This window comes from Cheilinus undulatus, linkage group 15, assembly GCF_018320785.1.
Source record: "Cheilinus undulatus linkage group 15, ASM1832078v1, whole genome shotgun sequence".
NCBI lineage: Eukaryota > Metazoa > Chordata > Actinopteri > Labriformes > Labridae > Cheilinus > Cheilinus undulatus.
In genome coordinates this window covers 46,337,950-46,353,319 of record NC_054879.1, presented here as the reverse complement: position 1 = coordinate 46,353,319, position 15,370 = coordinate 46,337,950, and the positions used below count along the sequence as shown (strand labels likewise).

General features: G+C 38.4%; 1 protein-coding gene across 1 annotated transcript in view; it reads left to right on the top strand.

Annotated features, from left to right (window-relative positions):
• The window catches only part of myo10l3 (myosin X, like 3), a 111,269-nt gene that overhangs the window by 89,987 nt on the left and 5,912 nt on the right, over positions 1–15,370 (top strand). The window contains exons 26-39 of the mRNA XM_041807540.1: positions 1,867–1,990; positions 2,301–2,544; positions 2,637–2,732; positions 3,837–3,930; positions 4,417–4,472; positions 4,558–4,700; positions 6,732–6,926; positions 7,077–7,234; positions 9,945–10,068; positions 11,450–11,747; positions 11,825–12,032; positions 12,146–12,282; positions 14,057–14,180; positions 14,257–14,712. Of these exons, the coding sequence (XP_041663474.1) occupies positions 1,867–1,990; positions 2,301–2,544; positions 2,637–2,732; positions 3,837–3,930; positions 4,417–4,472; positions 4,558–4,700; positions 6,732–6,926; positions 7,077–7,234; positions 9,945–10,068; positions 11,450–11,747; positions 11,825–12,032; positions 12,146–12,282; positions 14,057–14,180; positions 14,257–14,712 (2,457 nt within the window). The remainder of the gene's footprint in view (positions 1–1,866; positions 1,991–2,300; positions 2,545–2,636; positions 2,733–3,836; positions 3,931–4,416; positions 4,473–4,557; positions 4,701–6,731; positions 6,927–7,076; positions 7,235–9,944; positions 10,069–11,449; positions 11,748–11,824; positions 12,033–12,145; positions 12,283–14,056; positions 14,181–14,256; positions 14,713–15,370) is intronic.

Here is a 15,370-nt window from a genome sequence, read left to right as displayed (position 1 = left end):
ATGATTTGCTTTGGCACTCCTGATGATCTTTTTCCCTAAAGTCGCAGAATTTGGACCTCATGATGTCAGATCAAGTGGAGGGAGCTAGAGCCAGGCGCTTTAGGATGATGTCAGAATATCTCCTTACAGCTAATCTAAGCAATATTAACACTGCAGTGGTAGCCGGATCTACTGCAGGGGTGTCAAACTCAAGGCCCGGGGGCCAAATCCGGCCCACAAGATCAGGTCATATTTTTATTATATCTGGCCCACCAGTATGAGGTCTGCAGATTTCCTCCAATATAAAGATGTAAACTGATTTAAAAAAAACTTGTTAAGCCATAAAAATTTGAAAAAGTGAAGAGTAAGAAAGATTTCATAAAAAGTCAAGAATGTGGGGAAAGAAATTAATTTGTGTTTTTATTTTATATTTTCAATTTTGCATTTTAAGATTACGACTCAAACGTATTATCTTGACTTTTCATTTCATACTTTGACCTTTGCAGCTCATAATTTGGACTTTATATATCACATTTTTATCTTTTAGATTCCCAATTTTAAATTTTAACTCATATTTTGAGCTTTTCAACTTTTTTTGGCTTTTTAACCCCATATTTTGATTTTTAACTTATGATTTTAAATTTTTTCTCATATTTTGATATTTTAAATTAATGATTTTTACTATTTATACCATACTCTGGCCTGTAAGACTCCCAATTTTAAATTTAAGTCATACTTCTAACTTTTTAAGTCATAATGTTGAATTGTAGCTCACATTTTGACATTTTGATCTCCTAATTTTGAACTTTTTAATCCCATATTTGACCTATCGAATTCACAAATTAAATTTTAGATCATATTTTGACTTTTAAACTCATTATTTCAAATTTGATCTCATATTTGACTTTTTAAAGTCAGTATTTCAAAATATTTTCTCATATTTTGACACTTCAAAATAATATTTTTTTACTTTGTATATCCTATTTTGACCTATAGACTCCCAATTTTAAATTTAAGTCATATTTGTAATTTTTTAAGTATTAATTTTGAATTCTAGCTCATATTTTGATATTTTCAACTCCTAATTGTTGCTTTTTAATCCCATATTTTGACCTATCAGATTCGCAATTTAAAATTTAATTCATATTTTGACTTTCAAACTCATTATTTCAAATTTGATCTCATATTTTGACCTTTCCAACTTATGATTTTAACTTTCTCTTCATATATTTGCTCTTTTAAAACATTATTTTGTTTATTCTTGATATTGTGTTCTAATCTTTGAACTTATAAGTTGGAATTTTTATCTCAGATTTGAGCCTTTCAACTTATCATTTTTACATTTTTTTGTATTTCCAAATGTTTTATCATCTATTCTGGGGTTTATTTCACATTTACTTGTGAAAATGTATAGTCTTATTTTCTGGTGAAAATGAAGTTGAAAGTTCTGGTTAAATGTTGACTCTGTCAGGCTCTCAGGTTAGGCCTAAATCCAGAATACGGCTCCTGCTCTGATTGAGTTTGACACCCCTGACTTATTGGGATAAATTCTGGCCTTTTTTTGTCTTGTAATCTCTTAAGACAGTGTACATCTGGGCTAGGCAGGTGAATCTAGCCCATATTAGATGTAAGAAGATATTTTTGATGATAAATGAGACAATAATACTTTATAAATGACTTTTTGTTGTGTGAATAAGTGCAACTGTCAAGGCTGTAAGACTGTGTTTAACAACATTTTGAACGCTTGACTGATTTAGAGGCAGATTCAGATATCTGAGTTGCTGGCTGCTATTAAAATTACCTCTCTAATAATCTAATTTTATTGTTTTTATAAAGGTTAAGTTTGCAGAGTGTTCTCCTGTCTTACTAAAGTTGTTTGTGTCTCAGTTCATTGACAGCGATGAGGACAACGACGGCTATGTGGACACAGATGAGGAAGTTTCCAATGGGAGAGTGCACCTGCTGAACGGCAGCGGGCCTCCGTACTTCCATGGCTACCTCTACATGAAGAGTGAGTCGCTTACCAAGTCACTGCCCAGCAGGCATGCAGATGATTCTGCACAGCTGAGCAACACTGCTGCAGATTCAGAAAAGTCCTTTAAATCTGAGCTTTTTTGTGTTTTTCTTGTTTACTTTGATCCAAATATGTTTCACTTCTGAAATGTTCTACTAGGTACGAATACAGTTTGTAAGTTTGGAGGTTTTAAAGTTTATTTTAGGAACTTTAAAGTCCCTGTTTGCCCCTTTCTGTGCACTTTGCTTTCACAGAAGAAAACTAAAATAAACACCCCTTTCCTCTTTGCACCTTTGCCTTCTTTCAGGTGGTCTGATGATCCCGTGGCGCCGTCGTTGGTGCGTCCTCAAAGACGAAACCTTCATGTGGTTCAGAGCCAAGCAGGACTCCCTCAAATCTGGCTGGCTTTACAAGAAAGGAGGAGGAATGTCCACTTTGTCTCGACGCAACTGGAAGATGCGGTGGTTCGTCCTGCGGGAGTCCAAGCTCATGTATTTTGAGAACGACAGCGAAGAGAAGCTGAAAGGAACCATCGACATCCGCACAGCCAAGTGAGACCCTCTTCCCACTCATTGTGCTTAAAAATCCCTCTCCAACTTTTGCATATCTTTGCTTAGTTTTGGTCTTTTTGGACTTTTTGTAGGGAAATAGTGGACAATCATGAGAAGGAAAATGCCCTTAACATTGTAACAGAGGAGAGGACTTATCACATCTATGCAGAGTCTCCAGAAGACGCCAGGTACATTATAATCACACAGTCTACAGCGGGGGTGTCAAACCAGATTCTGGATTTAGGTCCAACCTGAGAGCCTGACAGGGTCAACATTTAACCAGAACTGTCAACCTCATTTTCACCAGTAAATAAGATTATACATTTTCATAAGTAAATATGGAAAAACCCAGCACTGATGATAAATCATTAGGAAATTCAATAAAAGTAAAAATGATAAGTTTAAAGGCCCAAATCTGGGAAAAAAATTCCAACTTATGAGTTTAAAGATCAGAACACGATATTAAGAATAGAAAAATAATGTTTTAAAAGGGCAAATATATGAGGAGAAAGTTGAAATCATAAGTTTGAAAGGTCAAAATATGACATCAAACTTGAAATAATGAGTTTAAACATCAAAATGTGGGAAAAAATTTAAAATCATGAGTTTAAAAGTCAAAATACAGGATTAAAAAGCCAAAGTAAGGCATTGAAAAGGTCAAAATATGAGCTAGAATTCAAAATGATGACTTAAGTTTAAAATTGGGGGTCTATAAGATCAAAATAGGCTATAAAAGTTAAAACAATTAATTTAAAAAATCAAAATATGTATTAAAATTTTACATTTTGAGTCTGATAGGTCAAAATATGGATTAAAAAGCCAAAATTAGCAGTTGAAAATATCAAAATATGAGCTACAATTCAAAATGATGACTTAAAAAGTTACAAATATGACTTCAATTTTAAATTGTGAGTCTAAAAGGTCAAAATATGGGGTTAAAAGTAAACGTCATAGATTTTTAATGTCAAAATATGAGAAAAATTTGAAAGAATGCCTTAATGGCTTAACAAGGAGTTTTAAATAATCATGTTGAAGTTTACATTATTATACTGGAGGAAATCTGCAGACATACTGATGGGCCAGTTATAATAAAAATATGATCTGATCCTTGTGGGCCGGATTTGGCCACGGGCCTTGAGTTTGACACCCCTGTTCTACACTGTTTACTTTGCCATTATCTCTCATTGAGAGTGATGTGTGGAAATAAAGTTCCCCCTTGTGGTCACAAGTGGAAATTCATGGTGCACTTTCCAATTACATTTTTGCTGACTTTCCCTTCTCACACGGTCCAGCGGTTGGTTCAATGTGCTGAGTCGGGTCCACAGTGCCAGCCCGGAGCAGCTCGTGGAGATGCACCACGAACAGGCCAACCCCAAGAATGCAGTGGTTAGTGCTGTTTTACCTCTTTACTGCCGGGGCCCCAGCATCAACTCTCATTCTTCAGCAGGAATGATGAAGCTTGAAAACCAATCAGATGAATGTGTAACACTACACCAACCCAGTTTAGAATCCATTCACTTTTCAACCCTGTTTTCAAGGATCTTGTTTGCCATAGAGGCCTGTTTTTAACATCTATTTGACAGAAAGTAGTAATTTTAAAGTAGTTTTGAGATAATTCATGCCTGTGTTAGTTAGAAAGAGGAGTCCAGAAATGTTGAAATGAATAGGGAGGTGATTTGGAAGCAACAAATGGCTCATTAAAGTTTTAGCGCCCTGCAAAAAACAACTCTTCTACAGATAATACAACTTTTTATTCTATGAAATGCTTTGATTGCTAGTCAGGTGCCTTCTATGTCAAACCTGTGAAGGAAAATACTTCTAATGGACAACAGCTAGCATCTTTTCTGATTCACCTCTCCTTTCTTTGTTCAGGGCACACTAGATGTTGGCTTAATTGATTCAGTTTGTGCATCAGACAACCCTGACAGGCAAGTAAAAGACTGCTCTCTTAAATATGTACCTAAACTATGGAGCAGAATGCATATGGTAAAATATATTTTTTTACTTCTGCAGGCCAAACTCGTTTGTGATTATCACGGCTAACCGTGTGATCCACTGCAACACCGACACACCTGAGGAGATGCACCACTGGATCGGCCTGCTGCAGAAATCCAAGGGAGACTCCAGGGTGGACGGGCAGGAGTTCATCGTCAGAGGTCAGTCAAATGAGACACAAAGGCTGCGCCTGTTGTGCCTTGCCTAAATAAAACTACCTAAAAGGACACTTTTGAGTGCTGACACCTCCTTTTCTAGTAAGTCTTCTTTGTCGTGCACCTTGAGGAGTTTACCGTTTGGAGGGTGCTCCTTTCTTCGCTTTCTCTGGGGCCTGATGTGGCCCCCGGGCCACCAGTTGATGATCACTGCAGTAGACAGCAGTTGCTATGCACATTTTTAAATGCCAACTAATTAAATAACAGTATTACTAAATTTGCATACTGTACGTTAAAGTTTTCATCTGAATAAAGTGGAGTAAGGGTTTAGTTACACTTTAAACTACATACACTAAACTTTGCCCTTATAGCAGTCGTTCTCAACATTGGGGGTTTGGGACCCCCTTGGGGATTGCAAGATGCCTTAAGAAAAACTAAGAATATTTTCAAATGATTTCAAATAATATATTCTATCATTTTTTATGACAAGTAATTCTACACTCTGGCGTGTTAACAGATTTGTCTGGACCCCTGACAAACCAAAGACAGGGCCCTCCAATTCTTTGGGTTCTAATGTTGAAAGTATTTATTTCTGCCACTTTTTAAAATATTTTCCTCGCCCAATTTTACTACTGTTTGACACTTTTCATCATTTTTGTGCAATTCACACTGATTTTGCCTCTTTTCACCACTATTAAACCTGTTTTCACTACATTTCCCCATCATTTTTTGCCACTTTTGACACATTTTTGCCACTTTAAACCCATTCCTGACACTTTTTAATCCCATTTCACCACCTTTTCTGCCCATTTCTTGAAATTTAAGCCATTTCTTCTAATTCTAAACCCTTTACATCAATTTCTGCCCATTTTTGCCACTTCAAAACAAATTCTTTCATCTTTCAACCTATTGTTGCCTCTGTTTACCCATTATTGCCACAATTAAGCCTTATTCACCACTTTTTACACCAATTTTTGCCCATTTTAACCACATCTACTTATTGTTATGCATTTTCTGCCAATTCTGCCTTTTTTCTGCCTCAGTTAACTCATTTTTACTATTTTAGACCACTTTTCCCACTTTTTGAATCCCATTTCAGCTTTTTTTCCACCCATGTTTGCCCAGTAAATCCCATTTCTGCCATTTGTTAATCTAATTTCACCCCTTTTATTAACAAATTCTGCCACTTTAAAGCAAATATTGTCACTGTTAACCCCTTTAACACTTCTATGTTTGTTTTTGCCACCGCGATCAAAATTTCACCACTTAACCCATTTTTATTCTGTTTAAGACTTAGGTTCTCAAAGTGCGGCCCGCGAGCCAATGGTGGCCCGCAGAAACATTTCTGGCTGCCATTAATTGTTAGTTTTAATCCAATTGTACCTTGCTTTGAAAGGATAAATCTCTGTTTCGTGGTCTACTGCGGCATCTATAGGGTTAAGCGGTAATTACAGGTGTGGTTTAGCCCTCACTCCCAGAGGTCCTTGGTGCCAGGTTTAGCCTCATTTATTAATTAAAATGTGTTTATTGCACATTACTGGATGCAGACCAATACATGTAAACTGTGGAGATGCAACCTGGTCATTAAAATGATTACAAATAGGATTTTTTTCTGCTTTTTTTCAAATTTTTTTCCTACGGCGGCCCTCAGTCCAATGTTGAGTTCCTAAATTGGCACTTAGCAATCAAAACTTTGAGAACCCCTGGTTTAAGAAAAGGGATTTACATTTTTAAGATGGCTATATACTATTGCAGCAATTAAAAATGAAAAGGATTTTTGTTACTTTGAGAAGAATTGTTATTATTCAGGGGAAAAAAACAAATAGCTATCACAGCATAAATTTATAATGACTCTTTGGGTCCCCAGTATGACTGAAAAGGTTGAGAACCCCTGACAAGATCTGCATTAAAAAAAATCAATATAAATCAGAAAAAAAAAGATGGAAAAATAAGAAAAAGATCATTAGAAAATAAGAACATTGGTTGGGAGGTGGAAAAGGGAGAATTCCTAATAGATGTCCTACTTCTTCCTCTCAGGCTGGCTCCATAAAGAGATGAAGACCGGACCCAAAAGCACGTCTCTGAAGCTGAAGAAGCGCTGGTTCGTCCTCACCACTAACTCTCTGGACTATTACAAGTCCTCAGAGCGCAGCGCCTCCAAACTGGGAACACTGGTCCTCAACAGTCTGTGCTCTGTGGTGCAGCCAGATGAGAAGGTCTTCAAGGACACTGGTCAGTTCATGGTCAAAGTACAGACATGTACCCTTCAATGAAACATTTCAGAACATTTATTTATTTAGTATGTGTAACCTGTAAATGTTTAAATGTTAAAGCTGTCCTCAGTCGGTTTATCCTTCATTCCTTTCTGCCTTGTTCTCCCAGGTTACTGGAACATAATCATCCATGGACGGAAACACTCGTACCGCCTTTACACCAAAATGTTGAATGAAGCCATGAGGTGGGCCAACGCCATACAGGGAGCAATAGACAGCAAAGTTCCCATTGAAACGCCAACACAACAGCTTATCAGGGACATCAAGGTAAAAACACAACAATCCTCTTTCTGTCTCTACCTTTATTGTTGCATTGTTGCTAACACTGAACTCAAACTGCTTTATAGGGATGTGATTAGGTTCCAGCCCAGAGACGTATTTTATTTAGGTTTGTTGTAATGACAGGTCACTGTGTTATGAACCTCCAGGTCAAAATTCAGTCAGAAAAAACATCTCTAGGTTTATCAAATTAAACTAAAAATCATGAAAAATGAGGCTGTAAAATCTGCTCTAGGATGGTGTGGGCATGTCTGTTTAAATGAGCTGAAGCCACGCCCACTCCAAGAAAGACCAACCCTGTCAAATTTTTTAAAATGCTACAGTCTGATTGAAGGAAAGAACTTGCGCTCTTAGCCCGCCCCCTTGACCTTACGTTGACCCCATGATCAGAGCACAGCTGCCTGGCTTTTTGCCAGAAAGAGACAAAGTCTGTTTTCTGGTTCAAATCTCTGTTCTGATGCTTTAAATGATCCATAGACCACTGTGGCTGATAGATTTGGTAAATTTACCTCACAATGAACAAAAACAGCATTTAAAGGTCACATATTATACTCTTTTAAGACAACTTTATGTTGTTCTCAGAGGTGCCAAAACATGCCTGTTAAGTTTGTTGCTGTAAAAACACTCCAGTGTTGGATATTTGCATGTCTAAAAACCTCTCTGTTTCAGCCCTGCTCAGAACGAGCTGTTTCTGTGTCTGTGGCTTTAAATGTTAAAGAGCTGACTGACTCCGCCCCTCTCATGGCTTCATGAATGTGGCTCTCTTGAACGGAGAGGAGGATCAGAAGAGGAGGGCAGAACTTTCTTCAAAGCGGGAAGGGCCAAACAAACCTGGGGCCGGGGCTAACTCCCCACATGACATCATCAGGGGAAAATCTAAGAATGGCTTGTTTCAGCACATATTTTCTGACTCTTAGGGGGATTGTGGACAGGCAATGGGCTCATATTTTTGTTAGAAAAGCCTTAAAAAGTGTATTTTTCATAATATGTGACCTTTAACTGACTGTTAACTTTCAATAAAGGCAGTGACATCAGCTAACAACAGACTGGACTGAGATGAACTGCTCTGTGATTTTAGATTGTGGTGTTAGAGGGGCGGGGTTCATACCCCACTGTGGGCTGATGACATCACCAGTCCACATATTGGCCCCGCCCACATTAAACCCAGCCAGGAAAGAGGTGAAAAACTTTCTAACAGTCTAAATCCAAAATTCACTCACATGTAGATCTCAGTGTTTTCAGATGTTTACAGCTACCATATCCCAACATATCTAGAGCAGTGGTTCTCAACCTTGGGGCTGGGGCCCCATTGGGGGTCGCAAGACTCTGAGAGGGGGTCTCCAGATGCTTTTAAAAAAACTTAAGAATATTTTTAAAATTACACTGTTGCCACTTTACACCAATTTTACCAAATTTTGATCCTTTTTTATAGCTTTCTAACACCAATTTTTTCCCATTTTAACACATTTTTGCCACTAAAACCCCATTGTTGTCCATTTTAAACCCTTTCCATAACTGTTTTCTGCCTGTTTTTTCTACTTCTAACCAATTTTTGCCACTTTCTGCCTATTTTTGCCTCTGTTGACCCACTATTGCCTCTATCACTCCCTTTTTACAGCCCTTTTTGCCCATTCTAACCAAAGTTAACCCATTTTTAGCCACTTTATATCCCATTTTTATCACATTCCACCTACTTTCCACCACTTTTTGTAATTTAAAGCCATTTCAGCAACTTTTTAATCCCATTTTTGCCACTTTAATCCAATTTTGGTTACTTTTTGCCATTTTTATCAAATTTTTTGCCACTTTTAACCCAAATTTTCTTTAAAAATCCAATTTCACCACCTTTTCACCATTTTTTTGCCATTATAAACCGATTTTAGCCATTTTTAACCCATTTTAATTATGTTTTTAACAAAAGATTTTTACATCTTAAGAAGGATAAATGAATGAATATATTTATTTTTTTAATAAGAGTGGTTATTATTCAGGTCAAATATAAAATATGGTTTTCACAGCTTAACTTCACAATTGACTATGCTTTTACTGACCTCCATGGGCTACCAGTTTGGCTGGGTCCCAGAAAGCTCCCTCTTTCACCCCCCTTATGGACAGCCTTGTCTGCACATGACTATTCTTGAATATTCCTGGCTGTTCAAGCACCTTCAGGTACAGTGGGGGTCCCCCGGTCTCTGGCACTTTTATTTTGGGGGTCGCAGGCTGAAAAGGTTGAGAACCTCTGATCTAGAGTGTTAAGAGACAAAGTTTGGATTTCACTTTACAGGGTCTTTAAACCTTTTGTTCAAAACTGATGTGGCACAACTTTGAGTGTGATGTTTTTATTATAGTGATAATACATGCTGGCAGCCACATTATTCCATTAAAATACTAATGACTGATTCTGCATGACATGTCACTAACATATGTTCACTTATGTTATCATAACTCCCATTTTTTCAGGCGTGCAAACCTTTGGCAGGGACACACACTTTAGTGAAGTGAGGTACATGTACTCACTGTGTGTGCAGTGATCTGCTTTGAGTCTTGGCTTTTTTAAAGTTGTGTTTCCTCTTTCCCTCACATTCCACGCTGCGCTGCCATACTTCTGTCCACCTCTATTGCTTTTGTGTTGTTTTACCACTGTTTAGGACTGACTCACACATTTAATAACCATATTTTTTGTTTTCTGTCCATTCAGGAGAGCAGTTTGAATGTGGAGGCTGTGGAGCAGACGTACTGGAGGAACCCCATCCTGAGATATACCCAGCATCCTTTGCACTCCCCTCTTCTACCTCTGCCCTACGGGGATGTCAGCATCCACTGTGAGTGCTCTGGTCTGACTGTTTAGAGCAGGGGTGTCAAACTCAAGGCCCGGGGGCCAAATCTGGCCCGTGGTGCAGTTACACCCGGCCCACCACGTCATATCATATTTTTATTATAACTGGCCCACTGGTTTGAGGTTCGCAGATTTCCTCCAGTTTAAAAATATAAACTTGACAATGATGGTCTAAAATATCCTTGTTAAGGCTTAAAAATAAGAAAAAGTTAAAATAGTTGGATAAAAAGTCAGGAATGTGGTCAATTACATTTATGTTTTCATATCATATTCTTAATTTTCCACCAAAGTCATGGTTTTGACTTTTTATGTCATATGTTGACCTTTTCAGTTCACAATTTTGACTTTTTATCTTGTTTTTCACCTTTAAGATCCTCAATTTGAATTTTTTAAGTAATATTTTGACCTTAAAAACTCATAATTATGATTTTTTTCTCATGTTTTGACCTTTTTAGCTCCTTACTTTGACGTTTATCTCATAATCTGACCTTTTAGATCCTAAATTTTACATTTTAAGTAAACTTTTGATCTTTAAATTTAAAAATTTAAATTTTTTTCTCACGCTTTGACATTTTAAACCATTTATTTTGAATTAATCTCATATTTTGACTCTTAAGAATAATGATTTCAACTTTCTATCTCATATATTTGCCTTTTAAAAACATAATTTTGACTTTAAATGCCATGTTTTGAACCTTTTGAGATAATAAGTTTGACTTTTTATCTCAGATTTTGAGTCTTTAAAGGTATTTTCAATCTGAAATACCTTTATCGTCAGTGCTAAGGTTTCTTCCCCCCATAATTCATTGCTGGTGAAAATAAGGTTGACAGTTTATGGTAAATGTTGACCCTGCTCAGCCCTCAGGTTGGACCCAAGTTCAGGATTTGGCCCCTGCTGTGATTGAGTTTGACATCCCTGATTTAGAGGCTGTCAAAATTAAAATTTCGAAATTACATCGCATTTTGTATTTGACGTCAGCAACGAGTTTCTAAAATGTTGGGACAGTTTTTAACAAAAGTCTGGAAAAGTTATGAAATACCAAAAAAGTTGGAGAACAGTTGCTAGCATCAAATTCAAATTGAGCATATATATCAAAAACAGTGTCCTAACTTTTTTGGGAATCAGAGCTGTAGTTATTCTAATAGCTAACAGTACAGTCTTGGTGTTGTTCCAATTCTTCAAAATAAAAAAAACAAATAGACGGCACTTTGACACAAATGAGGAAGTTTCTAGTACGGTGAACCTTTACACCAAATTATGCACCGGCAGCTTCGTCAAACTAAAAAAAACTTTTTCAGTATTTTATGGCAGATTGAACCATAACTACCCAGTAAATAAACTATTTTGAACTCTCTCTCTCACCCAGTGCAAAAGGAAAAGGGTTACACCAGCCTGCAGGATGAGGCTGTGAAGATCTTCAACTCCCTGCAGGAGATGGAGGCGGTGTCGGACCCCGTGCCAATCATCCAGGGAATCCTGCAGACCTGTCAGGACCTGAGGTCTTTAAGAGACGAGGTTTACTGCCAGCTGATCAAACAAACCAATCACGTCCCGCACCCCAACAGCCCTGCCAACCGCGCCCACTGGCACCTCCTGACCTGTATGAGCTGCACCTTCCTGCCCAGCCGAGGCATCCTACGCTACCTCAAGTTTCACCTCAAAAGGTACTGCATGCTTCTGTTTGCATGACATCGTCACAGCTGCTTAGAAGTCCTAGCTAACCGTGTTTTTTATTCTTCAGGATCAGGGATTTGTTCCCCTGCACTGAGATTGAAATGTATGCCCATTTCATCGGCGAGTCTCTGAAGAAGACCAAGACCAGAGAGTTTGTTCCCTCTCAGGAGGAAATCATGGCACTGCTCTCCAGACAGGAGATGACCACCACAGTGTACTGCCATGGAGGAGGCTCCTGCAGGATCTCCATTAACTCACACACCACTGCTGGAGAGGTGGGACATCACTGCATGATCTACTTTATAGACCCCATACGGACCGTTTGTTAAAGCAGAGCTGTGCTGATGCTGTTTAGGTGTGATGGTTATTTCTTGGTTTATTTTCCCAGGTGGTGGAGAAACTGATCAGGGGTTTGGCAATGGAGGACAGCAGGAACATGTTTGCACTCTTTGAACACAACAACACTATTGACAGAGCCGTGGAGAGCAGGGTGCTAGTGGCTGATGTTTTGGCTAAATTTGAGAGGTGAGTTAAACACTTACCTCACTTTTTATAAGACTGTAATTCTTTTTCATATGAGCAGTTATTTCTGAAGGGTCCCAGCTAGTCTAAGTTTGCTTATCTGTGGTGCTTTATGTTGTTTATTAGCATGGTATTATCAGGTAGGACCAGGACTGAGTGTTTTATTTTTTATTTTTTTATTTTATTTGTATATTTTTTTTGTAAATATGTGTGTGTGTGTCATTGTTAACGTTGTTTCTATTTTATTTTATTTTTTTATACTATTCCTTTAATGGATATTGTGTGTAGTGTTATGAGGTCACAGATTTGCATGCTATTTATTTCTGTTTTGCTATACTGTCTAGTTATTGGGAAGGGGTTTGTGTGTTGGGTTCAAAACTTCAAATTTCAATAAAATGTGTAAAAAAAAGCAGACCACACTATCTGAGACTGAGACAAGACCAAGACCATAAAAATTAACTTTAAAAAGCCATGACAAGGTTGAACAGTTAAAGAGCATTCTCTCTTTAATTTTAGTTTTCTTTTTAATAAATTTGATGGATAAAAACAAGGTGTCTACAACTCTTTTAAAGCACAGTATGCAAAAACCTCAAAACTCAACAAATTTGTTCAACTTCCTGTGAAAAAATAAATCCTTCCCCACATAAAAACAGCATTTTATCATTTAATAAACATGGGCAAAGTCAGGCCATTTCTCTCTGAGCAGAACAGAGACACTTGTGCACTTTTATCACTAATAGTATAATAATATCCGTTACAAGGCAGTTTCTGTTTTGTTGCCACTTTTAATCATTTTCTGCCACTTGAAATTATTTCCCTGTTTGCCATTTTCTGCAACTTCTCATTCATTTGAGTTGCCTTTTGCCATAAATGCCACTTTTTGCTGATTTTTCCAAACTTTTTGCTGTTTCCCTGCTTAGTCACTTTTTACTAATTTTTCCTGTTTTGCTGGGGGTTTTTTTGTTTGTTTGTTTGTTTGTTTACCATTTTTGCCACCTGTAACTTACTTTTATGTCACTTCTCACCCATTTTCTGCCCTTTTCTTGCCCTTTTTCCTACCCATGTCTGCCTCTTTTACCCAGTTTTAGCCATTTTATGCTTATTTTGCTCCTGTTCATCCATTTTTGCCACCTTTAACTTATGTTTATTGCCACTTTAACCTTTTTTGCCACTTATCACCTCTTTGATTATGGCTCTTGCAAAGGTACTTTCCAACAGTTTGGCTCTTTGGATGAGCAGGGTTGAGTAACACTGGGCTAGTCTCACTTCTCTGGTCTACCTAAGAATACTATAGTCAGCTTCAGCTCATTTAAAATTGGAGTACTGATAGAGAGCAGAAGGACAGCACACATTTCAGCAATTCTTAAGCCCTTACAATGGTTACCAGTTAGTTTTCGTATCGGTTTTAAGATTCTTTCATTAGTTTATAAAGCACTACATGGCCTTGTTCTGGACTATCTTTTAAAGGCGGTTTTAGTTTGTGGAGCAGGACGGCCCCTCAGATTCTCTGGTTTTTCTCTCCTGGCTGTTCCACAGAGCAGAAATAGAAAGTTTGGTAACTCTTTTTTATTCAGTCTGTCCTTTATGCAGTGCTTTATGATTTTATGGTTATGATTATTGAAAACCAGCATTATTTTTTATTCCACTCTTATTGCTGTCTTATCATTTCGATGATAAACCTTGTAGTTGCTAACGACTCTTGGATTTGCATTTGAAACCTGTTTATAAAGACGAGGATATGGATGTTTGAGTCAAAGGCTCCTTGCTTCCCCTGCAGATTGGCCGGCAGTGACGATGCTGAGGATGAAGGCCAGTGGAAGCTCTATTTTAAGCTCTACTGCTTTCTGGATGTGGAGAGCATGCCTAAGGAAGGAGTGGAGTTTGCATTCATGTTTGAGCAGGTGTGTTTGGCACATATTATTTATTTATTAATTTTATGTTGCAGCTGGTGCTAATGTTGCTCTGCTGCTCCCTCAGGCCCATGAGAGTTTGACCCGAGGACACTTCCCCTCCCGAGAGGAGACCCTGCAGCACCTGGCTGCTCTGCGTCTTCAGTTCCTCTACGGAGACAAAGCGCGGGTCACCTGGGGTCTGGAGAACGTCTACCCCGTGGGCCGCCTGCGCTCTCGCATCCTCCAGTTTACGAAAGTAGGCGGGGCCTCAGGGTCAGGCCAGACTCTCGAGAGGAGGAGGACCAGCTTCTTGGACGGGACGCTGCGGCGGGGGCTGAAGACGGGCTCTATGAAGAAGCAGCGCATGGAGGAGGAGCAGATGCTGGAGATGTGGATAAAAGAGGAGACGTCTGCCACCAGAGCGAGCATCGTGGAGAAGTGGTCCCGCCTTAAAGGTCTGGATCAGCATCAGGCCATGCTCAAATACATGACCATCATCAAGGAGTGGCCTGGATATGGATCCACTCTGTTTGATGTAGAGGTAAGGATGATGGCTGAGATCTACTGTGGGTTATTTAATTATATTTTACTTAAGCCCATGCTGTCTGTGTATACTGAGCATTGTCCAGATACTAGTTCCCCACTTACCCCTTTAAATGCATCTAGAAAGTCCTTGAAATATTTAGAATTATTGATATGTTTTTACTTTTCATATCCAACAATACAGCAATCTTTATTCTAATGAACAATAAAATCAAAAAGCTTTAAAAGACTAATTTTCCATTAGACAGCTTAGGAGAGGATAGAGCACTGAAGAAAACTCCTACATGCTGTCTACATTGCACAAAAGACCAATATTGTGTGCTGAGGGTTTCATGTTCTGTGTTTATTGTTTTGACTTAGATTCATTTTAAATTTAGGTTCTTTAACCACCCTGTTTAGCACAGAGCATTAGCACATTCCTAGTTACAAGGCCACTGCACAGACTAAATCACTGGTTCCCAAACTGGGACCCCCAAGACCTCAGGGCGAGGCTTTGTCTGCTCCAAAGCTGTCACAGTTAGGTAACACATGTTAACAAAAAATATTCACTAAAATTGTAGTAAGATGGTCATTAAATCGTTGAAACCAGTGGTTCCCAACCTGTGGTCCAGGCACCCCCAGAAGGGGCACCAAAGATCTCAGGGGGTCCTTAGACC